Raw genomic sequence first — 22,568 nt, 5'->3', positions numbered from 1 at the left:
GGTATCCAGATTGTACGATACCCAGTTAGCCCCAGGAGAGCTCGCAATTGTTTTTGAGTCATTGGGGAGGGCAACTGGAGGATTCCTTGTACCTGATCAGAGGACAGCCTCCTGGACCCGTGTGTATTCTGAACTCCCAGGTAAGTGACCTTTGTCTCGACCATCTGTGCCTTAGCACGGGAGACTTTATATACCCTCTCTGCCAAAAAGTTTAGAACCTGAATTGCTCGCTGTTGGGCATTTTTCTCATCTGGAGAGCAGATTAGTAGGTGATCTACATATTGTAACATTGTCCCTTTAGTTCCCAGGTCCAGATCTAGGAGATCCTGGCTAAGGGCCTGTCCAAACAGGTGGGGGCCATCTCTGAACCCCTGAGGTAATACTGTCCAAGTCATCTGTTGGTGTTTTTCTCCTGGGGCCTCCCACTCGATGGCAAAAGATATTGGGATTCTTTAGCCAGTGGTATGCAAAAAAAAAAAATGCATCTTTAAGATCCAAGATTGTAAACCACTTGGCATTGGGTGGGATTTCTCCCAATATTATATAGAGATTGGGTACTGTGGGATGGAGGGGAATTACAGCTTCATTTATGATCCAGAGATCTTGAACCATTCACCAGGTTCCATCCTTTCTACTTACAGAGAGGATCGAGGTGTTACAGGGTGAATTGGTGGGGACCAATAGCCGACAAGCAAGGAATTTATTTATTAAAGGCTGTAGTCCCTCCCAAGCATCTCTTCTGAGGGAATATTGATTCTGGTTAGGAAACCGAGTAGGTTCTCAGAGGACAGTGATGACTGGTTCAGCTTGGTGGGCTTGTCCAGGAGTCCCATGGTCCCACACCTGGAGGTTAATTTTGTCCTCCCATAGTTTTTGGTCCCTCTCTATTGGAGAGGGTGTAATGGGTTCTTCAGTAGTAACCAGAAGCTGTAGGTCCCTAGGGGCTGAAAAGCTTCCCATCACAAGGGTGGTCCCCAGTTTAGTAAGTATGTCTCTTCCCAATAAGGGAGTAGGACACTCAGAGACCACTAGGAACTGGTGGGAAAACATTTGTCCATCCCAGCTACCAAGAAGTGCTCAGGTGAGTCTTTTAGTAGTTTTTTTTCCTGTAGCACCCCAATGATACAGGTTTGGGAGGAGAAGACTCCAGAGTAGGAGATCAAGACAGAGTATGTAGCCCCCGTGTCAACCAAGAAATTCTTGGACCTACCTGCCACATCCATTTGCACCTTTGGCTCCAGCCCCGTGATGGTTATCTGTGACAGACGGGCTGGCTGGAGCGGGCCGCTTCAGTCGTGTTGAACCACCATGAGGGAAGGCTTGGTGCTTGACTTTGAGGCTCTTGGGTCCCAAGGGCAGAGTGCTGCCCAATGTCCCAGTTCATGGCATTTGTGGCAAGCTGTTTTAGGAGACTTGTCACTGGTTTGGACATTCTTTGACCCAATGCTCCGCCTGTCTGCAAATTAGGCATGTGCCTTGTCCTTTAAGGACTCAGGGTTTGCCATAGGGCTTCCATGGAGGGCGGTCAGCATCCTTTCCCCCCTCTCCTGGGCCTTGGCCTCCTTCTTATGTTCTCTGTTATAAAAGGTCAGTACCTTTTATACCTTTTATTGATGGCTGTCTGGATCATCTCATCTAAAGAGGCAGCAGGTTCCTGCTGCTGTAGCTGTTGTAACTTTATTCTGATATCGGATGCACATTGGGACAGGAATTTGTCCTTTAAAATCACCTGTCCCTCGTAAGAGTCTAAGTCCATATTGGTAAACTTTTGGAGGGCCTCTTTTAACCTTTCCAGAAAGGCAGTGGTGTTCTCGTTGGGCTCCTGAGTTATTGCTGTGACTGGGCACAGTCCCACAAGTAATAGGCTTCCTTCTATTTTCATGGGTGGACTTCCTTAGGTGTGAGTCTTTCTGAAGCTTATCCTACCCAGTACTGTTGTAACCTGAGAGCCAGGCATCCCTGGGTCAGGGTGCAGATCTCCAGGCAGGCTGAGACCTGAAAGCCTCCTGGAGGTCAAATCCCCAGGCAGATCGAGGCAGATCGGCCTCCTGAGAATTGGGTCCCTGGGCAGGTCGAGCTGTGATGACCTCCTGAGACCCCTGGATTGGCGAATCCCCAAGCAGGTAGAGGCGTGACAAATTTTTGAGGACCAGATCCCTAGGCCGGTCAAGGCAGGTTGACCCCCTGGGACTCCCGGACTGGAGTTGGGTGTCCCCAAGATCTCCAGCGTGCCCAGTGCTGGGTAGTTATAAGGGGTTGCAATTTTAACTCATTGCCAGTTTGTTCACTGCAGATGGGAATAGATGCCCTGATGTAAAGCAATCCAAGCCTGTGACCCAAGACTGGGAACCTGGTGAAGTGGTCATAAGCCTTATCCTTTTACTGCTTTAAGGGATTGTAAGTCACTGATTTCCTCCTCTAGTCCTCCATAAGAGCAGGTTAGGGTGTCTCCAGTGGTAAACATTTCATTGTCATAGACCCACTTTAGGTAATAATAGAAGTAATGAGAAAGGAGTGCATTATCTGGCCCTGTTAGGGGCATTAAAGTATTTTAATAATAGACTGGGTGGAGCCTACAAGGGGATAAGGTCCTGATTGTAGGAGTAGATAATTGGCTTAAGAACCAGTTTGTTAAGAGGCAACAAAAACCAGATGGTCCATAAAAGTGGAGTGGAGATTTGATCCTGGGGTATGTTTGTAATTTTGTGAGAAGGGTTGTAGGGGTTTGGGCCCAAACGGCCTGCAGGACTAACTCCCAAAGTGGCAAACATTATCCCTGGAAGCCCAACTGCCTTTGAAGGGATGCCAACAGATGGACTTCTAGCAGGCATTGTGTGCCTGTCACCCGCCCTAGTGGGTTCTCTGAGAGATGCTGATGTTGCACATGTTGTAGGAAACATGGAAGATGAAGGCCTGAATGTCTAGAGGAATTGGATATTATACAGTATTTCCCTCCCAAGGGCCAGCTATTTTCTTCTTGTCCCTCCAGAAGATTGTAGAGGCAACATTGCGGGCCGGGCTAGGGCTCAGGAAAAGAGCATGAAACAGGAGGGAAGAGGGCAGGGCATAACTTTTGAAAGAATGACATAGCACAAGGGCATAGCATAAACCAATTAAAATCAGTTGGGTCCAAGATGACAAGTCAAATTCAAGTAAACCTTAATCCCCAATCTGTAAGCTAAATGGAACACCCACAGGTGTCAGGACAGCTCCAAGTCACTGTCAAAAGATGGAGGAGTGGGTGGTTCCACAATAGTTTGGATAATCCTCCCACTCATTAGCATATGAATTCACCTAGCCGGGCCTCATTCCTTGGCCTAAGCCAATGGACCACACCCTGCAGGGTGTACTTCTCTCTGAATCCTAACAAATCCACCTCTTATCTATTGCTGTGTCTCTCACTGAATTTTTGCAATGAGACATCAGAGCCTGAGCTTCATTAGGTCCTGAAGCCAGGCATCATGGGTTTTGGCTGGGCTCGAGTCCCAGGAGAGAGAGCTGAAGGACGGGAGGAAAACACAGTGGGAAAGATGTGCCAAGGAATCCCCTTCATAGCCTGCCAGAAAATCTCCTAAATACCTGACTTCTGCTCACAGTTTTCACAGGACTGATCCTTGGCATAAAGATTAAAGACAGAAGAATCCCCACCAGCTTGGGTAACAGCTACTGGGGCTCAGCTGGGAGTACTGTATGTACTCCTTTGGGACATACTGAAGAGTAGCCTCTCCAGACTCCCTCAGTTGTGCACTGCCACTCGCCTGTTTGTGGGGGGTTCAAGGAATCAAGAAACGAGAGATTGTGAAGGAATTAAGATTTCATTAGGCATATGTACCTCCAGCCGTAGGAGTGAGGACCTCCTATCTTAACCAGAGGTCTTCTCGAATGTGAGACTGAGCCACGTGAGCTTTCTGCTGAGTTCATTTTTCACTGTCCCGGTTTCCAGCACGATGGGCTTCTTGTCACTTCCCTTGCGCTGGGTTTTCTTCATGTTCTGCTTCTACCACGGGAGCTTTCTCCAACTTGGGCTCCTGTTGTTCTTGGCCTCCTCCTTGCAGGGGCCGCACGGAGGTTGTTTCAGCCAGGTTCAATCGGAATCACGGCAGCATAGATGTCGGGGGGGGGGGGTGTAATCTAGGTTCTGTCTCTTCTCAACAGAAATTTGAAGCAGGGCATTAAAGCCCTTCGCGCGTTACAGCTGTTGGACAATGTTATAGCTCCCTCAGTTTTATTTAGAAAACAAAGGAAAATCATCCTCAAGGCATGGGGGAATGCTGACCCAAAAGACACAAAGAGGAGAGAGAGAGAGAGAGAGAAAGAGAAAGAGAGACAAAGAGTGCTTGTGCACGGGGGAGAGAGAAAGAGAGAGAGACCCAAGCCCTTTGGCTCCTCTTTTTATATGTTTTTTTAACTTCTGGGCTAGTTAGAGTGCAGTTTGTTCTACCTGAGGTTCTCACTCTGATCTTTGGACCTTCCTTTGTTCTAATTTTGGGGGCTTTTCCCTCCCTTGTCTTTTAGCTACCTCCTTTCTGGACTCCTGTTTCCTATTCTAACTACCTAACAGTTTATCTGGTCTTTCATCCTTGGGTCACCACATTCCTCCCTCTATTTTTAGGGCCAATTCTTTGGCCCCTTTGATACCCTGCTTATGTCTAACTATCTACCTATTTCCCTTCTCAGGCCTTTTGGAACCCAATCTCAAAGGAAAAGGGGTGATAACTGTTCTTGATTCTTCAGGCTATACAGGGTGGTCGTGGGGCTCTGGGGTTCTCTTTGCCTGCTCTCTTTCAGGGTGATTTATGGAGGGAGATGACAGTCCACAGAATGGTAAGGTTGCTTGTTTCAGCATTGTCTGGGTGTTGGCTAGGGACTATTCTTGTTGTACTACCACTTGGAGATTTGCTGTATTCTAGAAGAAAGAGACTTCACAAGAAAGTTAAAGATACATGGCCCAAAGATTAACAGAAATGTTAGGGGAAGCACACTGACTGAAACCACCCACCCTGGCCAGGCACCATAGTAACCATTTGCAAGAGTTGTTTTATGACAGGAGGTCCTGGTAAGGAACAAGGAATGAATAAGCCACCACCAACCGGAAGAGTTCAGGCAAGGTCAAAAGGAGACACCACATGTCCGACCACCTCCCAGAATCCTTCTCTCTGGCATCCCTCTTGGCTGAACAAGGCACCAGGAAGGAGTCTGAGTCAGAATTATTGGCTATAGACAACCCAGAAACTAATCCCAACATCATAAAACCTGAGACTGTGAGCCATGTAGCAGAGCTGTTCTCCTGGGTTCCCTTACCCTACTGCTCTCCACCTGGCTGCCCTTTCCCAATGAAATCTCTTGCTTTGTCAGCACATGTGTCTCCTCAGACAATTGATTTCCAAGTGTTAGACAAGAGCCCAGTTTCAGGCCCTGGAAGGGGTCCCCCTTCCTGCAACAGAAGTAGATAATCTGCTGAGGAGGTAGCCAGGAGAACCAGGACTAGATGTTGGTTTGTGACATTAGTGTTTCTCTAGGTATGAGAAGATGCAAGAATTTGGGCTCATAAAATCTTTATTTCAAAACACCTGACTATCTCAAAGCCTGTTCTTCCAGGTTTTTCCCAGAGCACAGAGTACCTTATTTCTGATCTCTAACCTGAATTCCTTTCAAGGGGTGTTGAAGGTAGGCAGCTTGCAGTGGTCATGATTTATCTTTGTAGAGGCAGCTGGCAAGTGCCAACTTCTAGTTAGCAGTGCCCTTTCATAGTCACATATTTGACCATGCTTTGGGGCATTTCATAACCATTGTTTCCCATGGTGCTGGGAAGGCTCATTCCCAGGTCTAATGAAGGTTTCGTTGACAAGCCACTCATGGTGCTGTTACTAGACCAGGTCTTGCAAGTAACAAGAGTCTCGGGACCATAACTGTCTTACTAGCATCTTGGTCCAGGAAAATATTCCCTCTTGTTGCTTCTTCCCATATCTAGAGTTACTTTATTACAGTCATTGATCTCATATGAAACTGCATATCAGCATTTTATCACAGGCTCAGTCACACCATTGGTAATGTAAGAAACAATCTTCTGAAAGAAATGATATAGAAAACAATATAGCTAGCAGTTATTAGTAAGGTCTCAAGCAAGAATTTAAGTCAAGAACTTTCATTAGATATAGTCCAGTATACCCCAGGTCATCTGACTTAGTTAAATGATTATAGCCAGGTGTTAATCTACTTGTTAATCTCCTAATGGAGCATCTGACCTTAATCCAAAGATTGATTACTGAGATAAGCTTTAGAAGGAAACTTACAGTGTCCTTTTTAATAACTTAATTTAAACCTTTAAGCAATGTAACATAACAAGGAGGAACTAGCTCAGAAGTGAGTCATAAACACAGACCTTAATTAACAAAACTAGAACTTAATATTAAGTGAAATATATATTTTTTTGTCATTGTGAGGGCATTAACCCTGTAGCCAGGGAAGGCTTTAACCCATCAAATAAAAATGAGGTTTGTCAGGGAGCCCAGAAAAGCCAAGTGGCCATCTTGGGTTTCCCATAGCCCCGTCTCTTTGATTTATAGCTATTGTTCACCCATTTTTAATTCCCTGATTTAGGAGCAGACTATGCCATGTTTTAAGAACATCAGGATAGCAAAATTCTAACTGTGAGGGGTTACTTTTGTAGAGGCAGAATGAGCTTTTCTACATGTACCATGATCTTAAATAATACTTACTTACTTTACCAAAGTAACAAAAGATTTTGAAAACAAATATAAATCACTTAAAGGTAAAGAAATTCATAATCTGTTAGTGAAAGCTGCATTCTAAGAAAACTTTGTTCTCTTAACATAGAGAGTAGACTAAATTCCAGTCTAGTACCAGCTTACCAGATAACAAATAAACAAAATTCGTTTATTGGTTAACTTTAGAAAAGTCTTCCATACATCCTGAAGTAGCAGTATTCTTGCAAAGGCATCAGAATGAAACCATAATAGGCATGATTAAAATCTGATTAAATTGCAATTGACCAAGTGACCTGGTCATTGCTGTGACTTTAATATGATAACTATAATTATAACTGACAACATTTTACCAGGACATAGCAGATTTTCATGAATTTCACATAATTTCTAGGATATCTACATTAGTAGCATCAACTGTACAATATAACCTGAGAGGATTCATCACTCATCTAACAATACTTCCCATGTAATTTAACTTGTCAAGTGAACTCAGATAGTTTAGTACTCTCTTTGGGATGTCTCAGGGGCCCTCTGAAGCATCCCAAAGTTAGCTAGAAGTCAAATTATTTAAGAAGTTTTGTCAATTAATATCAAAAGGGTTTATAACAGTCAGGTAGGATCGTATAAGTCACTGTGACACATAGTCATTCGCTTAGCCAACATCAACAAAGATTTCAAAGGTAAACATAGAACAGATCACTTCTGTGATAAGGTAAAGAAATTAAAAACCCATTATCAAAGGCAGTTCAAGGTCTCAAGAAAACTTGTATTATGTGCAAAACTCTTTTCTGGGGGTCCACTTTTCATAAAACTTCCTTATCACTTTCTGTACCCATTCCTTTGTTCTTCTCTCCTGAAACAGACACCTGTACATCAGAACTACTTCCTTTTCCCTTCATAAAATGCAATTTCACTCCTTATACCTTCTTTATTGATGAAACATACATCCTAGTTTCCTTAAGCCACCAATAAACTGACCTCTATATTAACATTCTGTAGATCAGTGAACATAAATACCAGTGAAAATTTCTAAAAACAATTTTGTTTTCTTATAAAGAACATCTTAGGATGGCACCAAAGACTGTTCATTAATACTAAAAAATCTCATTAGTTTCTGTGTAAGAGGAAGTTAGTGTTAAGTAGTGAATGTTTCAGAATCTCAGAATTTTATTTTATTTGGAAATGACCTATTCAACAAATTTTCATGTTTAGCACAGTAATAGTAATTCATGTTACAAAAATCTGGAAAGACTATTTTAGACATACATTTTTAAGCATAATTATTTTTAATAGTTTATCTAAAAACTCATATCTCATTTATATTTTTTAAGAGTTTTTTTTTTTCTAGAGGTACTTTCATTGTTGACAAACTTGTGACAAATATAGAAATATTGAACTTATAATAAACCTAGGTACAATGAAAATATTATGCTTAATGTTAATTAATGACTCTTAGACTTGTCTATATTAGATTAGCAAACAAACATTAATACTAGATATTTAATACTGAATATTTCCCAGTTCAAGTGAATCTGAAATTCATTTAGGTTAGTTCTTTTGTTTTGTTTTCTTTTTTGTGTGTGTTTAGAACTGTTTGATTTATAAACTCTTATTTTCTTTAGGCCAATTAAATAAGAACTCATTTACATCTTCAGCAATATTATCAAAAAACAAAAGACACACACTGAGACGTACATAAATCCAGACAGACAGACAGACCGACAGAGATCTCATAGTTTTCCACCTGAGATTTAAAATATCTCTTTGACACCTCCCCCCCCCCCTTTTTTTTGTTTGAAATTCCAATTTGCCCAAGGCTGAGGTCTCAGGCAAAGTGGCAGTGTATTTCAAAAACATGGAAAGGGTTAACTTCAGGATTTTCCCTAGGTAGGCTTTTGTAACAAACTAGTTGTTTTTGATTCTATATGCAAAAAAGAACTGATTTTGCAGTTTTCAAGAAAAAAAATTCATTTAAATCAATTTTCTCTGGACTCTAAGTCATATCATGGCCATCAAGCCATCTTTCCTTTCTGTAATCATAGTTTTATACCTGAATTATTGACCAAATAGTGTTCAAGTTGACTCTGATATCAAAGCCAGATCAACTGATAAAAATCTTGGATTGTCCCTCTGGTGGGAAGTGAGACTTTTGTCCCATCAGAAGAATCTGAAGGGTTAAGAGAATTTGCAGGAATGGGGGACCCTTGGTCCACCCCCACCCTGAGAGACAAGAAGTAGTCAGAAGGGAATTCTTTAGGATGTTAGGAGAGCTTCGATCACTCACATCAGTTCAGTCACTCAGTAGTGTCGGATGTTTTGCGACTCCATGGACTGTAGCATGCCAAGCTTCCCTGTCCATCACCAACTCCCAGAGCTTGCTGAAACTCATGTCCATTGAGTCAGTGATGTCATCCAACCCTCTCATCCTCTGTTATCCCCTTCTCCTCCTGACTTCAATCTTTTTCAGCATCAGGGTCTTTCCCAAGGAGTCAGTTCTTCACATCAGGTGGCCAAAATATTGGAGCTTCAGCTTCAGCATCAGTTACTCCAATATATATTCAGGACTGATTTCCTTTAGGACTGACTGGTTTGATCTCCTTGCAGTTCAAGGGACTCTCAAGAGTTTCCCCAACAACATAGTTTAAAAGTATCACTTCTTTGGTGCTCAGCTTTCTTTATAGTCCAACTCTCACATCCATACTGGAAAAACCATAGCTACTAGAAAAAGCATAGCTTTGACTGGATGGACCTCTGTCAGCAAAATAATGTCTCTGCTTTTTAATATGCTGTCTAGATTGGTCAGAACTTTTCTTCTAAGGAGCAAGTGTCTTTTAATTCCACGGCTGTGGTCACCATCTGGAGTGATTTTGGAGACCCCCTAAAATAGTCTGTCACTGTTTCCATTGTTTCCTCATCTATTTTCCATGAAGTGATGGGACCGGATACCATGATCTTCATTTTCTTAGTGCTAATGTTTAGTTTTAAGCCATCTTTTTCACTCACCTCTTTCACTTTCATCAAGAGGTTCTTTAGTTCTTTGCTTTCTGCCATATGGGTGGTGTCATCTGCACATCTGAGGTTACTGATCTTTCTCCTGGCAGTCTTGGCTCCAGCTTGACTTCATCCAGCCTGGCATTTCGAATGATGTAATCTGCATATAAGTTAAATAAGCAGGGTGACAACATACAGCCTTGACCTACCTCTTTCCCAATTTGAAACCACTCTGTTGCTCCATGTCCGGTTCTAACTGTTGCTTCTTCACCTGCATACAGATTTCTCAGGAGGCAGGTAAGGTGGTCTGGTATTCCCATCTCTTTTAGAATTTTCCACAGTTTGTTGTGATCCACACAGTCAAAGGCTTTGGCATAATCAATAAAGCAGAAGTAGATGTTTTCTGGTACTCTCTTGCTTTTTCAATGATCCTACAGTTGTTGGATCCAACTAATCAAATTGATCACATGGTCCACACCCTTGTCTAACTCAGTGAAATTATGAGACATGCCATGTAGGGCCACCCAAGATGGACAGATTGTGGTGGAGAGTTCTGACAAAACGTGGTCCACTGGAGAAGGGAATGGCAAGCCACTTCAGTATTCTTGCCTTGAGAACCATGAATAGTATGAAAAGGCCAAAAGATATGATACTGAAAGATGAATTCCCCTTGTCGGTAGGTGCCCAATATGCTACTGGAGAAGAGTGAAGAAATAACTTCAGAAAGAATGAAGAGATGGAGCCAAAGCAAAAACAGTGCCCCGTTGTGGATGTGACAGGTGATGGAAGTAAAGTCTGATGCTGTAAAGAACAATATTGCATAGAAACCTGGAATATAAAGTCCATGAATCAAGGTAAATTGAAAGTGGTCAACAGGAAATGGCAAGAGTGAACATCAGCATTTAGGAGTCAGTGAACTAAAATGGACTGGAATTGGCAAATTTGATCCCTCAGATTTTTGAAAATAGGAGAAAGATCTGGACCAAAGGGAACCTCAGAATCCTTTCCTAGAGATCGTGAAACTGACAGGTTGAGTAGGGGTCATCTGGAAATTTGATGGAGAGAGACAGAGAGGGACAGGAGATAGGGAGACAACAGAAAGACACATATAGCATGAGTCTCTCAAATCCGGTTCTTGACTGAGGGCTTTGAAGGACTGAACGTAAGGAAATTTTGAGTCCTCTCTCTGTTTTTGGCAAAAGCTACTGTGCCATTCAGAGGCCATTTTTTGGGGGAGTGCCCCAGTTTGTATTGGGGCCATGCCTTTTGCAGGGTGAAAATTTTCCAGTTTCTGAGAGTATAGACAAAGAGTGAGTCTGAGAGAGGCTCGACGTACCAGAACCCACTCTTAGCCTACCTGCCATAGAATGGGGGTACTGAGAGTCACTGGCTGACAGAAAGTTGTCCTTTTGGTCCCAGTGATCTCTCCATGCGACTAATGGCACAAAATGGCCAACTGTCCCAACAGTCACATCCGGAGTGAGCGGTGACCCCTGAGAACCATGTGGCCAAGGCACCATGTGACAGCTAAAGCACCATGTGACAGAACCAAGCGACTAAGGCACCACGTGACCCGGGCAGACAGACATTCCCGGGAGCAACTGGGTGACTCGCCATTCGGTGATTCCCTGAAACGTGGAAGGCACTCTTGGGATGACTCAGAGGCAATACCTAGGCTCCTGTAAATCAATCCGGACCAAGAGGGGAAGAAGTGAAAGTGACAGGGAAGAAGGCTGAGGAATCCGCCTTACAATCCTATCGGGGAGGCGATGGCCAGGGAACAATGGTCTCTGTTTTGCTTCAACCACTATGAGCCTGACTCGGTACAGGAAAGTTGTCTTGCTGGGGGTGGATGCCCTTGTGGCCTGTTCTGTTCCGTGTCCCCCTTATCCTCACATGGGCGCCTTCATGTGGCAGGCGTCCTAATGGCTTTTAAGTGCCTGACCCGTGCCCACACATTGTTGGTTGGCCTAGTCCTCAGTTAGAAAGGAGTCTAAAGGAGAGACCCGCACCCATTCAGGTGTCAGTTACTGGGGCGCAGTGAGCAGTGGGGCCTTTGGAACACACCAGAGGGTAACCTAGGCCAGAGTTCCTCAGTTGCTTCCATAGCACTTGCCTGTTCACAGAGGGTCCCTATGAGAAAGGAGAAGTGAGGAGGTGGGGTAGAGACCCCAAGTCCCCATTCAGGCCATTGAAAATGCCATGGTACAAGTGTGGATTGGAAAAGAATTTCCAGAGATGAGGCAGAATTAGAGTAGAATAAAGTTTATTAGAGCAGGAGACCCTGTTAGGACAGTGGGCCAGCTTAAGGGACAACTGATGTCGAACAGGGGTCTTTAGTCCAGTTTTATACCTAGGGTCCAAGGGGTGGGATAGGTGTCTTGTGGGTCATTTGCTGATTGAATGAGGCACATATATTGGGTGGGGGAAGAGTAAGGCAAATACCTTCTCCCTTTGTGGGGTAGAAGGAGAGACAGGTTATACTGCTCAGGAGGACTTGAACTCCGTTAATAGTTATAACATGGGGGACAGAAAGATGATAAGGGTCTGGTTTTTCAGTTCCTGCATCCCAAGACCCTCCTTGGTTTTATCTGGTGTTTCATCCTTGGGTATCCACATTCCTCCCTCTATTTTTAGGACCAATTCTTTGGCTCCCATTGGCAAGCCTCAGGCATGGGATGTGTTATTTTCTTCCTTCCAGCCATGTTCTGAACAAAGGCACTTTAGTTTAACAGTCAGGCATAGAGGGGCAGGATTCTCTGAGGCAAATCATTCTGAATGATTATAATAATAAAAGTAATGAAAGTAAGTCAAAGAAACAGTTGCATCATGGAGTCAGAATTGGCTTCCATGGTTTACCTATTATGAGGGGGTAGGGGAGTTGGTTTACTTAATGTGAGGACTATCAAATCTGAAATCCACAGGGAAGGGCAAACTGGCAGATTCATTTCTTTTGACTGCTTCACTTTTAGGGTTGGAATAATTTAGAATAGTACTTTCTAGAAAATACTGCAGCCTATAAAATTTTATAATTTTTACATTAGAAAAGAGTTTGAAAGCTTTATTTAAGCAAGAGGCTATCACAGAACTAATGTTCCTTGGAACCATACTTTGAGAATTAATAGCTTGTGGTCATTGAAACTAAGAGCCTTAACATCCACTGTTTAAGTATAAAGTGGGCTTGTCAGGTGGTGCTAGTGGTAAAGAACCCACTTGCGAATTCAGCAGATGTAAGAGACATTGGTTTGATCCCTGGGTTGGGAAGATCCCCTGGGGGAGGTCATGGCAGTCCACTCCAGTATTCTTTCCTGGAGAAACCCATGATCAGAGGAACCTGGTGGGCTTCAGTCCATGAGGGCACAAAGAGTTGGTCACAACTGAATCAACTTAGCATAGCATACATACATTTACTATAACTTTCTTTGGTCACACTGCTGTTGATTTTACTTCTTTAATCATAAACCTGTAACTGGTCCTCAGCATGAAGTATATGTATCATGATGCTTTGGTCTATATAAATAAGAAAAGAATGAGCTTGTTTAGCAAAAGTTGCCTTGGATTTGTGAAGATAAATGACTAAGATTCTAGTTCCAGTTCTGGCGTCTAGTAAATGCGTGACTTTGGAAAATATTAAAAGTCTGATAATAATATAAATAATCAAAGCCTTACTTTACTCATCTATAAAATAAGAATTAATGATATTGATAGCTTTAACATGAAACAATGGGTATTAATTCATGAGGAAGTATGAACACTGAAATACAGACATAATTATCATAGAATTAAGTACTTTATACAAATTCATCACAGTCGTAGAATTTAGAACTTTTTTCCTATGTTGGTTTTCAACTGTTTCATGAAGTTTACATAAATGCAGAAATTCTCTTGAGTTTCTGCAACAGGTTTTGGATTATTATTATTATTTTTTTTAAAGAATAGATGATCAGATTGTGTTTAACAAAACAAAAAAGTGTACATTGGCTAACTGGGACTATTAATAGACTATAATAAAGTATCACACATTGATTACCTTAAATGACTGAAGTTTATTATATCACAGTTCTGGGGGCTAGAATTGTGACACTAGAGTGTAACAGGGCTATGCTTTTTCTGAAGGTGCTGGGGAGGAATCTCTTTTAAGCTTCTCTCCTAGCAGCTGATATTTTATTAGCAATCTTGGAGATTCCTTGTCTGTGGAATCAGACTCCAAACTTTACATGCATTATCCTTGTGCCTATGTGGATGTCTAAATCCCCCCCTCCCCCCTTTAAGGTCAACAGTCTCACTGTATTAGGGATGCACCCTACTCCATCTTTATGATACCTGCAATGAACTTATTTCCAAACAAAGTTACATTCCGAGGTACTGGACGTTAGGGCTTTCAATACATGAATTTAGGAGAGGTGGTGAGGGAGACATAGTTTAACCCATAACCTAGAGTATAATCAGAAGGAAATGGGAATCAGAGAAATACAATCACAGTTTTAATATAATTATTTTGAAAACTTTATGTAAGATAGAAGAGTATAAAGGAGGATCTAGAGTTGGTAGACGGAGAGGGCAATGGCAACCCACTCCAGTACTCTTGCCTGGAGAATTCCCTGGTCAGAGGAGCCTGGTAGGCTGTAGTCCAGAGGGTCGCTATGAGTCAGACACAACTGAGCGACTTCTTTTTACTTTTCACTTTCATGCATTGGAGAAGGCAATGGCAACCCACTCCAGTGTTCCTGCCTGAAGAATCCCAGGGATGGGGTAGCCTGGTGGGCTGCCCTCTGTGGGGTTGCACAGAGTCGGACATGACTGAAGTGACTTAGTAGCAGCAGCAGCAGCAGAGTTGGTAGAAAATTGTATTGTTTTGATTTTTAAGGTGGAGGAGATTTTGAAAAACAAAAGATTCGTGGGAAAAAGCTTGTGGAAAGTCTGAGAGGAACAACTGATCGATCGAAGTCCAGAGAGCACAGTATAGAATGAATGGAGATAAAGATGGGTTGGTGTTCCCTGTGAATAAAGGGAAATACTTCTCTTAATAACACAGTGAGAGAGGAGTAATGGAGAGATAGAGATTTATATTTATTATATTTATTATTACAAAGATGAGATAATTGTCTTCTAATTGAGTTTGTTATTAATAATTTTCAGAGTGGGAACACAGTCATACATTGAGTATAAGGTGGGAGTAGATTTGAAAGTTGAATGAAGGTAGATTTTTTAATGAATGAGAGGATTACTTGATAGTGCTGGTGTCCAAGTTGTGATAGGTAATAACACATGTCAAGAGGAACAGTCTGCTCACATGCGTGGATTTGTATAGCATGTTTAACTGCCAGTGTGAGAGATGGGTAATTAGATTTATCCACATTTGGAGTTTTTTTTTTTCAAGTATATGTGATATAAGGGCAATGAGGCCAGGGATCTTTGCTCACTAGTAAGATAATACTTAGAATTATTAACCATGGTACCCACAAACAAGAGGTTAGGAAGTAAAGTCAAGAGGGGCTGAGGATTCAGGAGAAATTGAAAGACCCTAAATGAGCCTGACACACTGGAGTAACTGAGCAAGCAAGTACAGGATTTTACATTTCCTGTTTCATCTGAATATTCAACTGCGGATGTCACCTGCTACCATCCTTAAAGGGAGCATGCTTGAGTTAGTACTGGATTCAGTCACAACACACAGAAATACAACATACAAATGGTTTAAAGATATAAAATTTATTTCTTACTGGAATTAATTCAGAAAGTGAGAATATAATAGTCTCATAAAGCTGTCAAAACTCTAGATTTATTCTATTAATATCTTCTTTTCTGTCTGTATGATATTACATGATCAGAAATGTTCTTAGAGATCCATCCATCATGCCACATTCTGCCCATCCAAATAGTTAGAGAAAAGAAGAAAATCACATAGTTTTCCTTTAAGAACACATTCCAGAGATCATACTGAATGTTGCTGTTTAGTCGACAAGTCGTGTCCAACTTTTTTCAAGCCCACAGACTACAGCACACTAGGCTTCCTTGTCCCTCACCATCTGCCAGAGTTAGCCCAAGTTCATGTCCATTGAATTGGTGGTGCCATCCAACTGCCTCATCCTCTGTCAACTTCTTCTCCTTCTGCCCTCAATCTTTCCCAGGATCAGGGTCTTTTCCAAAGAGTCATACAGGATAATTCATCTTAAAATGCACTGGTCATAATTTAGTCACATTCAGCAGGGGATGCCAGGAATACTAATCTTTGTACTAGGCTGTCATAGGCAGAGTGAGAAGAAGAGGGACCTATAACTTAGGAAGAAGGGAGAAGTAATATGGGAGACAACCATCAGTCTGTGTATCAGAGCTTCAACTTAGAATAAATCAGTAAAGGAGGAAGAAAAGTGTCTAGTGTCTAGTGGGGAGAATTGTAAACATCGTGGAAGGTTAGGCATATGAATTACAGCATCATTGTGTTCTCCTCCATCTGGACAATGATCAGAGGGCCTGAGTCAGAGGACCAAAGTCTAAAAAGTGGTCTTAGGATACCATAAAATTTTTGTTTGGAAAATGTGAATATGTGGGATCCATCTGTCATGTTATAGAAAGATACATCTCCAGCCTCATAATCCAGGAATACTCCCAACCTACAGGGTTTTTCTTTTAGAGTAAGAGAAGTTTCTGGGGATGTGAGGCCCCAGTACTCCCCATCATAGAGCCTAATGGCCCAGAAACCATTCTGTGGTGACATTGTGACCCTCCCATTCCTTGCTACATTATTCCTACAAACTCCCAGGTCCCAGGAATGTGTGTTCTGAACCTCCACCTCCCAGAAGTATCTCTCTGAGCTGACATGCAGCTGACCAAGCACACAGGGAAGGGAGACAAATCTCTGTGAGCAGCTGGGAAGTTCCTGAGATGGTTCTTGCCAGGTAACTCTTCTCCCCTCTTCAGACAGGAAGAGGGCAGGATGGGCAGTGGCTGCATCCAGAGTCAGATTTACTGCAAAGACAAGAGATTATCAGGTTTCTGGCAGGGTCTCAGTAGGCTTAGGCCAGAGTTTCCCTTCTATGAGTGCTCCTCTGGCCCTGGGAACATCCAGTTCACCTCACCACCGTGCCCCCACCCCTCATCTTCCCTGGGACTACCCCACAACGAGCTGTGTCTGTCTTGAATCATTACAGACTCACCAGTGTGGAACTCTTCTTTCCTCCAGTCTGCAAAAAGCAAATGAACATAAGAATCCACCATCTGACAGACAGAGCTTCCTGTCTGTCTAGAATACTATGGTAAAATACTTCTTAATCGAAGAATAGCAGCAACCAGAAAAGATAGGAAAAACCAACCTCTTTTTATATACTTGAACCTCTTTTTACAAGATGTTAAATTACGTATGACTTGAAGACCTGTGCCAACGCTATGCTCTTCTCATTCAAAATTCATATAGGAAAAATATTTGTAATCTATTTAGGATGTTTGAAAGGAAATACAGGATATGATGGGTCTGAAAAAATTGCTTATTGTTCACTTTAGATTCTTCAGATTTTAGAAGATGATAACCATTCTACCTTCACTCAAAACACAATGTTATATACAACTAAAAATAATAAAACTATTAAAATGCAATGTTCTAAACCCATTATTATCTGTTAGAATAATGAGTAATCTACTGAATTCATGGAATAAAGCCTTGGAGTTTCCTTAATTTTCAGCAAAGCATTTTGCACACAGTAGGTGTTCATTTAAAATATCTTTGATAATAGAATTTTCTTCATCAGAGTCCATGTTGCTCACCAGGATATAATGATATTTCCCTCCATGCTGCAAAAGAACAAAATAGAAAAAACTTAACTTTTATTCTTGCATGTCTTCTTTCATTGTCTTTTTTGTTACATTAAAAGCAAATATAAGAAATATTTGTCTTTGTTCTATTTCTTCTACTGAATCCTTTGAACTTTCTCTTTTTATCCTATATCCTCATATTCCAGTTTTTAAACATGATGATACAATTATCAGGTGAAGGATAGATAGAGAAAAAACAAAGGTGGCAGGGATAGAAACATGAAGGAAGGAGCATAGACAGTAGGAAGGAACAAACAAACTAAAGGGAGAGGAATTATATGCTGAGTGATCAGTAGTTGCTTCACTTCAGAGGGAATTTATTGAAAGCATTGATATTTATAAAGATAATGCTTCCAGTGCTGTTTTGCTTACACTAAGCATTTTTAAAAAAAATATTTTTGCATTCTATCCCACTAGGGTGAGGGCAGAACCTAAGAAAAACAGAACAGTAAAGGTGTCTGAGAGATAATCATTACTCACCAGACTTGAATTGAGCCTTCTTCCTCTCTGAAAGAAAATACAAAATCATGCATGTATATATAAACAGATGTTCTTAACATCATAAAGAAGATGCAAGTAACACCATACATCACTCAATATTTGTGTCTGAAGCTTGCTAAGTAATGTCCATTTCAAAAGCAAAGAAAGAAATGTGTAAAGTTCATTCCACCTAGAAACTTCAATATAATTTGAAGAGTATAATCAGATATGAAAGGGCATGAAGATTTAATAATTCTTGTAGTGGGTTACTAAAAATAATGTAGAATTAATTTAGAAGATAGCCATAGAATTTACATGTAAATTCCCAATAAAGTTTGTTTGAGTGACTGAAAAATGTATGTTCAAGACCCTGAAGGAAGAGAAATTTGTTGAACTAGCTAGTAAATAGTTAAAATAAAAAAGAATAAACAGTAATAATTTTGCTTGGATAGAAAAAAAGATGCAAATTCATGTAAAAATATTTATATACTTTAGATTACTGGAGATTATGGTCAAGCAAAGTGTATCAAGATTACCTGATAATAGTATATGCAAAGTGTTTGAAAGATCAACAAAGGAGGAATTTATTCTACATCTTTGGAGTCTGAACACTATTCTTATTTGAAAGAATGTAATATATATAAATTATGGGGACTCCATCTCAGAGCACATGAGAAAAAACTGAAGTTAAAATAAGCTTTCTATTGAATGGAAATAACCACATTTTTTTAGCCTAATCCTTTGTTCATACCAATTTATTTTTTTTCCACCAAACTTTTAATGAAGTCATGGTAATCTCCAGGAACATAAGATTAAAAGGAAAGAATAAAACCTCAGTTCAGTTCATTTCAGTCACTCAGTCATGTCCGACTCTTTGCGACTCCATGAATCGCAGCATGCCAGGCCTCCCTGTCCATCACCAACTCCGGGAGTCAACCCAAACCCATGTCCATCCAGTCGGTGATGCCATCCAGCTATCTCATCCTCTGTCATACCCTTCTCCTCCTGCCACCAATCTGTCGCAGCATTAGGATCTTTTCCAGTGAGTCAACTCTTCGCATGAGGTGGCCAAAGTATTCGAGTTTCAACTTCAACATCAGTCCTTCCAATGAATACCCAGGACTGATCTCCTATAGGATGGACTGGTTGGATCTCCTTAAGTCCAAGGGACTCTCAAGAGTCTTCTCCAACACCACAGTTCAAAGCATCAATTCTTCGGCACTCAGCTTTCTTCACAGTCCAACACTCACATCCATACATGACCACTGGAAATACCACAGCCTTGACTAGTCGGACGTTTGTTGGCAAAGTAATGTCTCTGCTTTTAAATATGCTATCCATGTTGGTCATAACTTTCCTTCCATGGTAATCACCAGGAAGATGAAATAAAAAGGAAAGAATAAAAGCTAGAGGAGGGAATTAAGATACTTAATATAGGACGAGTTCATGAAGACAAAAAGAAACTGGAGAAGGTAATACGAAATTCACAGGAAGGCAAAGGAAAGTGGCGGTATGTAAGTGGTGAATGTCACAAGAGGAAAAATATATCTAGGAAATAAATCTATTTTAAAAAGTCATAAAACTTACCAATTTCCTTCTTGAGTTGTTCTGAAACATATAATGGAAAACCTCATGTAAATTTCAAGGAAAACCAATACAGAATATAAAATAAGAGGAAAAATATATCTAGGAATAAATATTTTTTAAAAAGTCATGAAACGTACCATTTTCCTTGGTGCATTGTTCTGGAAAATATAATGGAAACACTCATGTCAATTTCAAGGAAAACCAATATAGAAAATAAAATAAGAGGAGAAATATATCTAGGAAATAAATCTCTTAAAAAAATTGATAAAACTTACCATTTTCCTTCCTGAGTTGTTCTGAAAAATATAATGGAAAAACTCATGTAAATTTCAAAGAAAAGCAGTATAATTTATGAAAGTGAAATTAAAATTCCCCTGATCAGTGAATAGATAAGATGTATGTAACTAGAAAAAAACCAAAGAAACAAAAAGTCCTGAAAAATACCAAGGACACAATATTTTTATCTTGGGAAGAATGGAAGATTTGTTCTTGCAGAGAAAAAAATCTTACCTGATATTTTGGTATGCAATGAATATTGCTCACCATGAAGCCATCAGAACCCGAGAGGAGATTCAGAATGGAGAAAAACAGTATACTGGCCCAGTATTTATGATGCATATCAAAGGAATAATTTCAGTGAGCTCAGACACTTGTATCTTACCAGACATAGAAAGACATTAACATCATGAACTTGAGATGCCTGTTTTGTTTCTTTTTTTAAATTATTCTCAGAGGTAATCTTGATGTGTTCCTACTAGAGTTCACCCCCAGTAAAAACTCCAAGATATCTTGAATCCTTTCTTACCTCTCTGGAGGAGTTCCTCAGAACTCACTAAGATCCTGTCTCCCAGGTTGTAGTCCTGAGTAAGGTCCCCAGATAAAACATAACTTGAAACTTTTAGCTTGTGCATTTGTTTTTCAGTCAAAAATTTTGGTTTGGTGACCAACAAAGGAACCAAAAACATACTTATCCCCTTCATCTGAACTCCATGACATCTCAGAACTTATTACTGGACACTTCATTGCACTCCAGAGAGAAGAAACCCAGGTCCACCCACCAGAACACCGACACAACTTCCCTAACCAGAAAACCTTCACAAGTCACCTGTCGAACTCCACCCACAGCAGGGAACCTCCGCAATAAAGAAAAACCACCAACTGCCAGAATACAGAGAGGCCACACCAAACACAGAAATATAAACAAGATGAAAAGGCAGAGAAATACCCAACAGGTAATGGAACAGGATACATGCCCACCAAACCAAACAAAAGAGGAAGAGATAGGGAATCTACCTGATAAAGAATTCCAAATAATGATAGTGAAAATGATCCAAAATCTTGAAAGGAAATTGGAGTTACAGATATATAGCCCGGAGACAAGGATTGAGAAGATGCAAGAAAGGTTTAACAAAGACCTAGATGAAATAAAAAAGCGTCAATATATAATGAATAATGCAATAAATGAGATAAAAAACGCTCTGGAGTGAATCAACAGTAGAATAATGGAGGCAGAAGATAGGATAAGTGAGGTAGAAGATAGAATGATAGAAAGAAATGAAACAGGGAGGGAAAAAGAAAAAAGAATTAAAAGAAATGAGGACCACCTCAGAGACCTCTGGGACAATGTTAAATGCCCCAACATTATAATCATAGGAGTCCTAGTAGAGGACAAAAAGAGACCATGAGAAAATACTTGAGGAGATAATAGTTGAAAACTTCCCTAAAATGGGGAAGGAAATAATCACCCAAGTCCAAGAAACCCAGAGAGTCCCAAACAGGATAAACCCAAGGCAAAACACCCCATGATACATATTAATCAAATTAACAAAGATCAAACACAAAGAGCAAACATTAAAAGCAGCAAGGGAGAAACAACAAATAACACACAAGGGGATGCCCATAAGGATAAGAGCTGATGTTTCAACAGAAACTCTTCAGGCCAGAAGGGAATGGCAGGACATACTTAAAGTGATGAAAGAAAATAACCTACAGCATAGATTACTGTACCCAGCAAGGATCACATTCAAATATGGAGGAGAAATCAAAAGCTTTACAGACAAGAAAAATTTGAGAGAATTCAGCACCACCAAACCAGCTCTCCAACAAATACTAAAGGATCTTCTCTAGACAGGAAACACATAAAGGGTGTATAAACTCAAACCCAAAACAATAAAGAAAATGGCAACAGGATCATACTGATCAATAATTACCTTAAATGTAAATGGGTCGAATGTCCCAACCAAAATACAAAGACTTGCTGAATGGATACAAAAACAAGACCCGTATATATGCTGTCTACAAGAGACCCACCTCAAAACAAGGGATGCATACAGACTGAAAGTGAAGGGCTGGAAAAATATATGGAGACCAAATAGAGACCAAAAGAAAGCAGGAGTAGCAATACTCATATCAGATAAAATAGACTTTAAAACAAAGGCTGTGAAAAGAGACAAAGAAGGACACTACATCATGATCAAAAGATCAAACCAAGAAGAAGATATAAGAATCATAAATATACATGCACCCAAATTAGGAGCACAACAATATGTAAGACAAATGCTAACAAGTATGAAAGGGGAAATTAATAATAACACAATAGTAGTGGGAGTTTTTAATACTCAACTCACACCGATGGATAGATCAACTAAACAGACAATTGACAAGGAAACACAAACTTGAAATGATACAGTATACCAGTTAGACCTAATTGATACCTATAGGACATTTCACCGCAAAACAATGAATATCAACTTTTTCTCAAGTGCACACGGAACCGTCTCCAGGATAGATCACACCCTGTGTCATAAATCTAGCCTAGATAAATTAAAAAAAAATTGAAATCATTCCAAGTATCTTTTCTGACCACAATGCAGTAAGATTAGATGTCAATTACAGAAGAAAAACTATTAAAAATTCCAACATATGGAGGCTGAACAACACATTGCTGAATAACCAACAAATCATAGAAGAAAT

The 22,568-nt window shown here is 40.6% G+C and overlaps 1 protein-coding gene across 1 annotated transcript; it reads right to left on the bottom strand.

Moving 5' to 3' along the window:
• Positions 1-1,964: 1,964 nt before the first annotated feature.
• LOC136151185 (butyrophilin subfamily 1 member A1-like) lies at positions 1,965-20,560 on the bottom strand. Its single transcript, XM_065912139.1, has 7 exons — positions 20,401-20,560; positions 19,596-19,616; positions 18,009-18,035; positions 17,481-17,507; positions 16,877-16,903; positions 16,151-16,688; positions 1,965-2,238 (listed from the first exon to the last, which is right to left on the bottom strand). The coding sequence occupies exons 1-7, from the start codon at positions 20,558-20,560 to the stop codon at positions 1,965-1,967; spliced, it is 1,074 nt and encodes a 357-aa protein (XP_065768211.1).
• Between the last annotated feature and the right edge of the window lie 2,008 nt (positions 20,561-22,568).

Source organism: Muntiacus reevesi, chromosome 20 (assembly GCF_963930625.1).
Source record: "Muntiacus reevesi chromosome 20, mMunRee1.1, whole genome shotgun sequence".
Lineage (NCBI taxonomy): Eukaryota > Metazoa > Chordata > Mammalia > Artiodactyla > Cervidae > Muntiacus > Muntiacus reevesi.
This window is presented reverse-complemented; position numbering and strand designations above follow the sequence as displayed.

Bases quoted from the DNA above. Each gene is read 5' to 3' on its own strand.
- LOC136151185 (XM_065912139.1), bottom strand. From the start codon at position 20,560: ATGTTTTTGGTTCCTTTGTTGGTCACCAAACCAAAATTTTTGACTGAA. The intron at 17,508-18,008 runs GTGAGTAATGAT...GTTCTTTTGCAG, and splicing joins GAAGGCTCAATTCAAGTCTG to CATGGAGGGAAATATCATTA. The intron at 16,904-17,480 runs GTGAGCAACATG...TGCTTTTTGCAG, and splicing joins GGAAATATCATTATATCCTG to ACTGGAGGAAAGAAGAGTTC.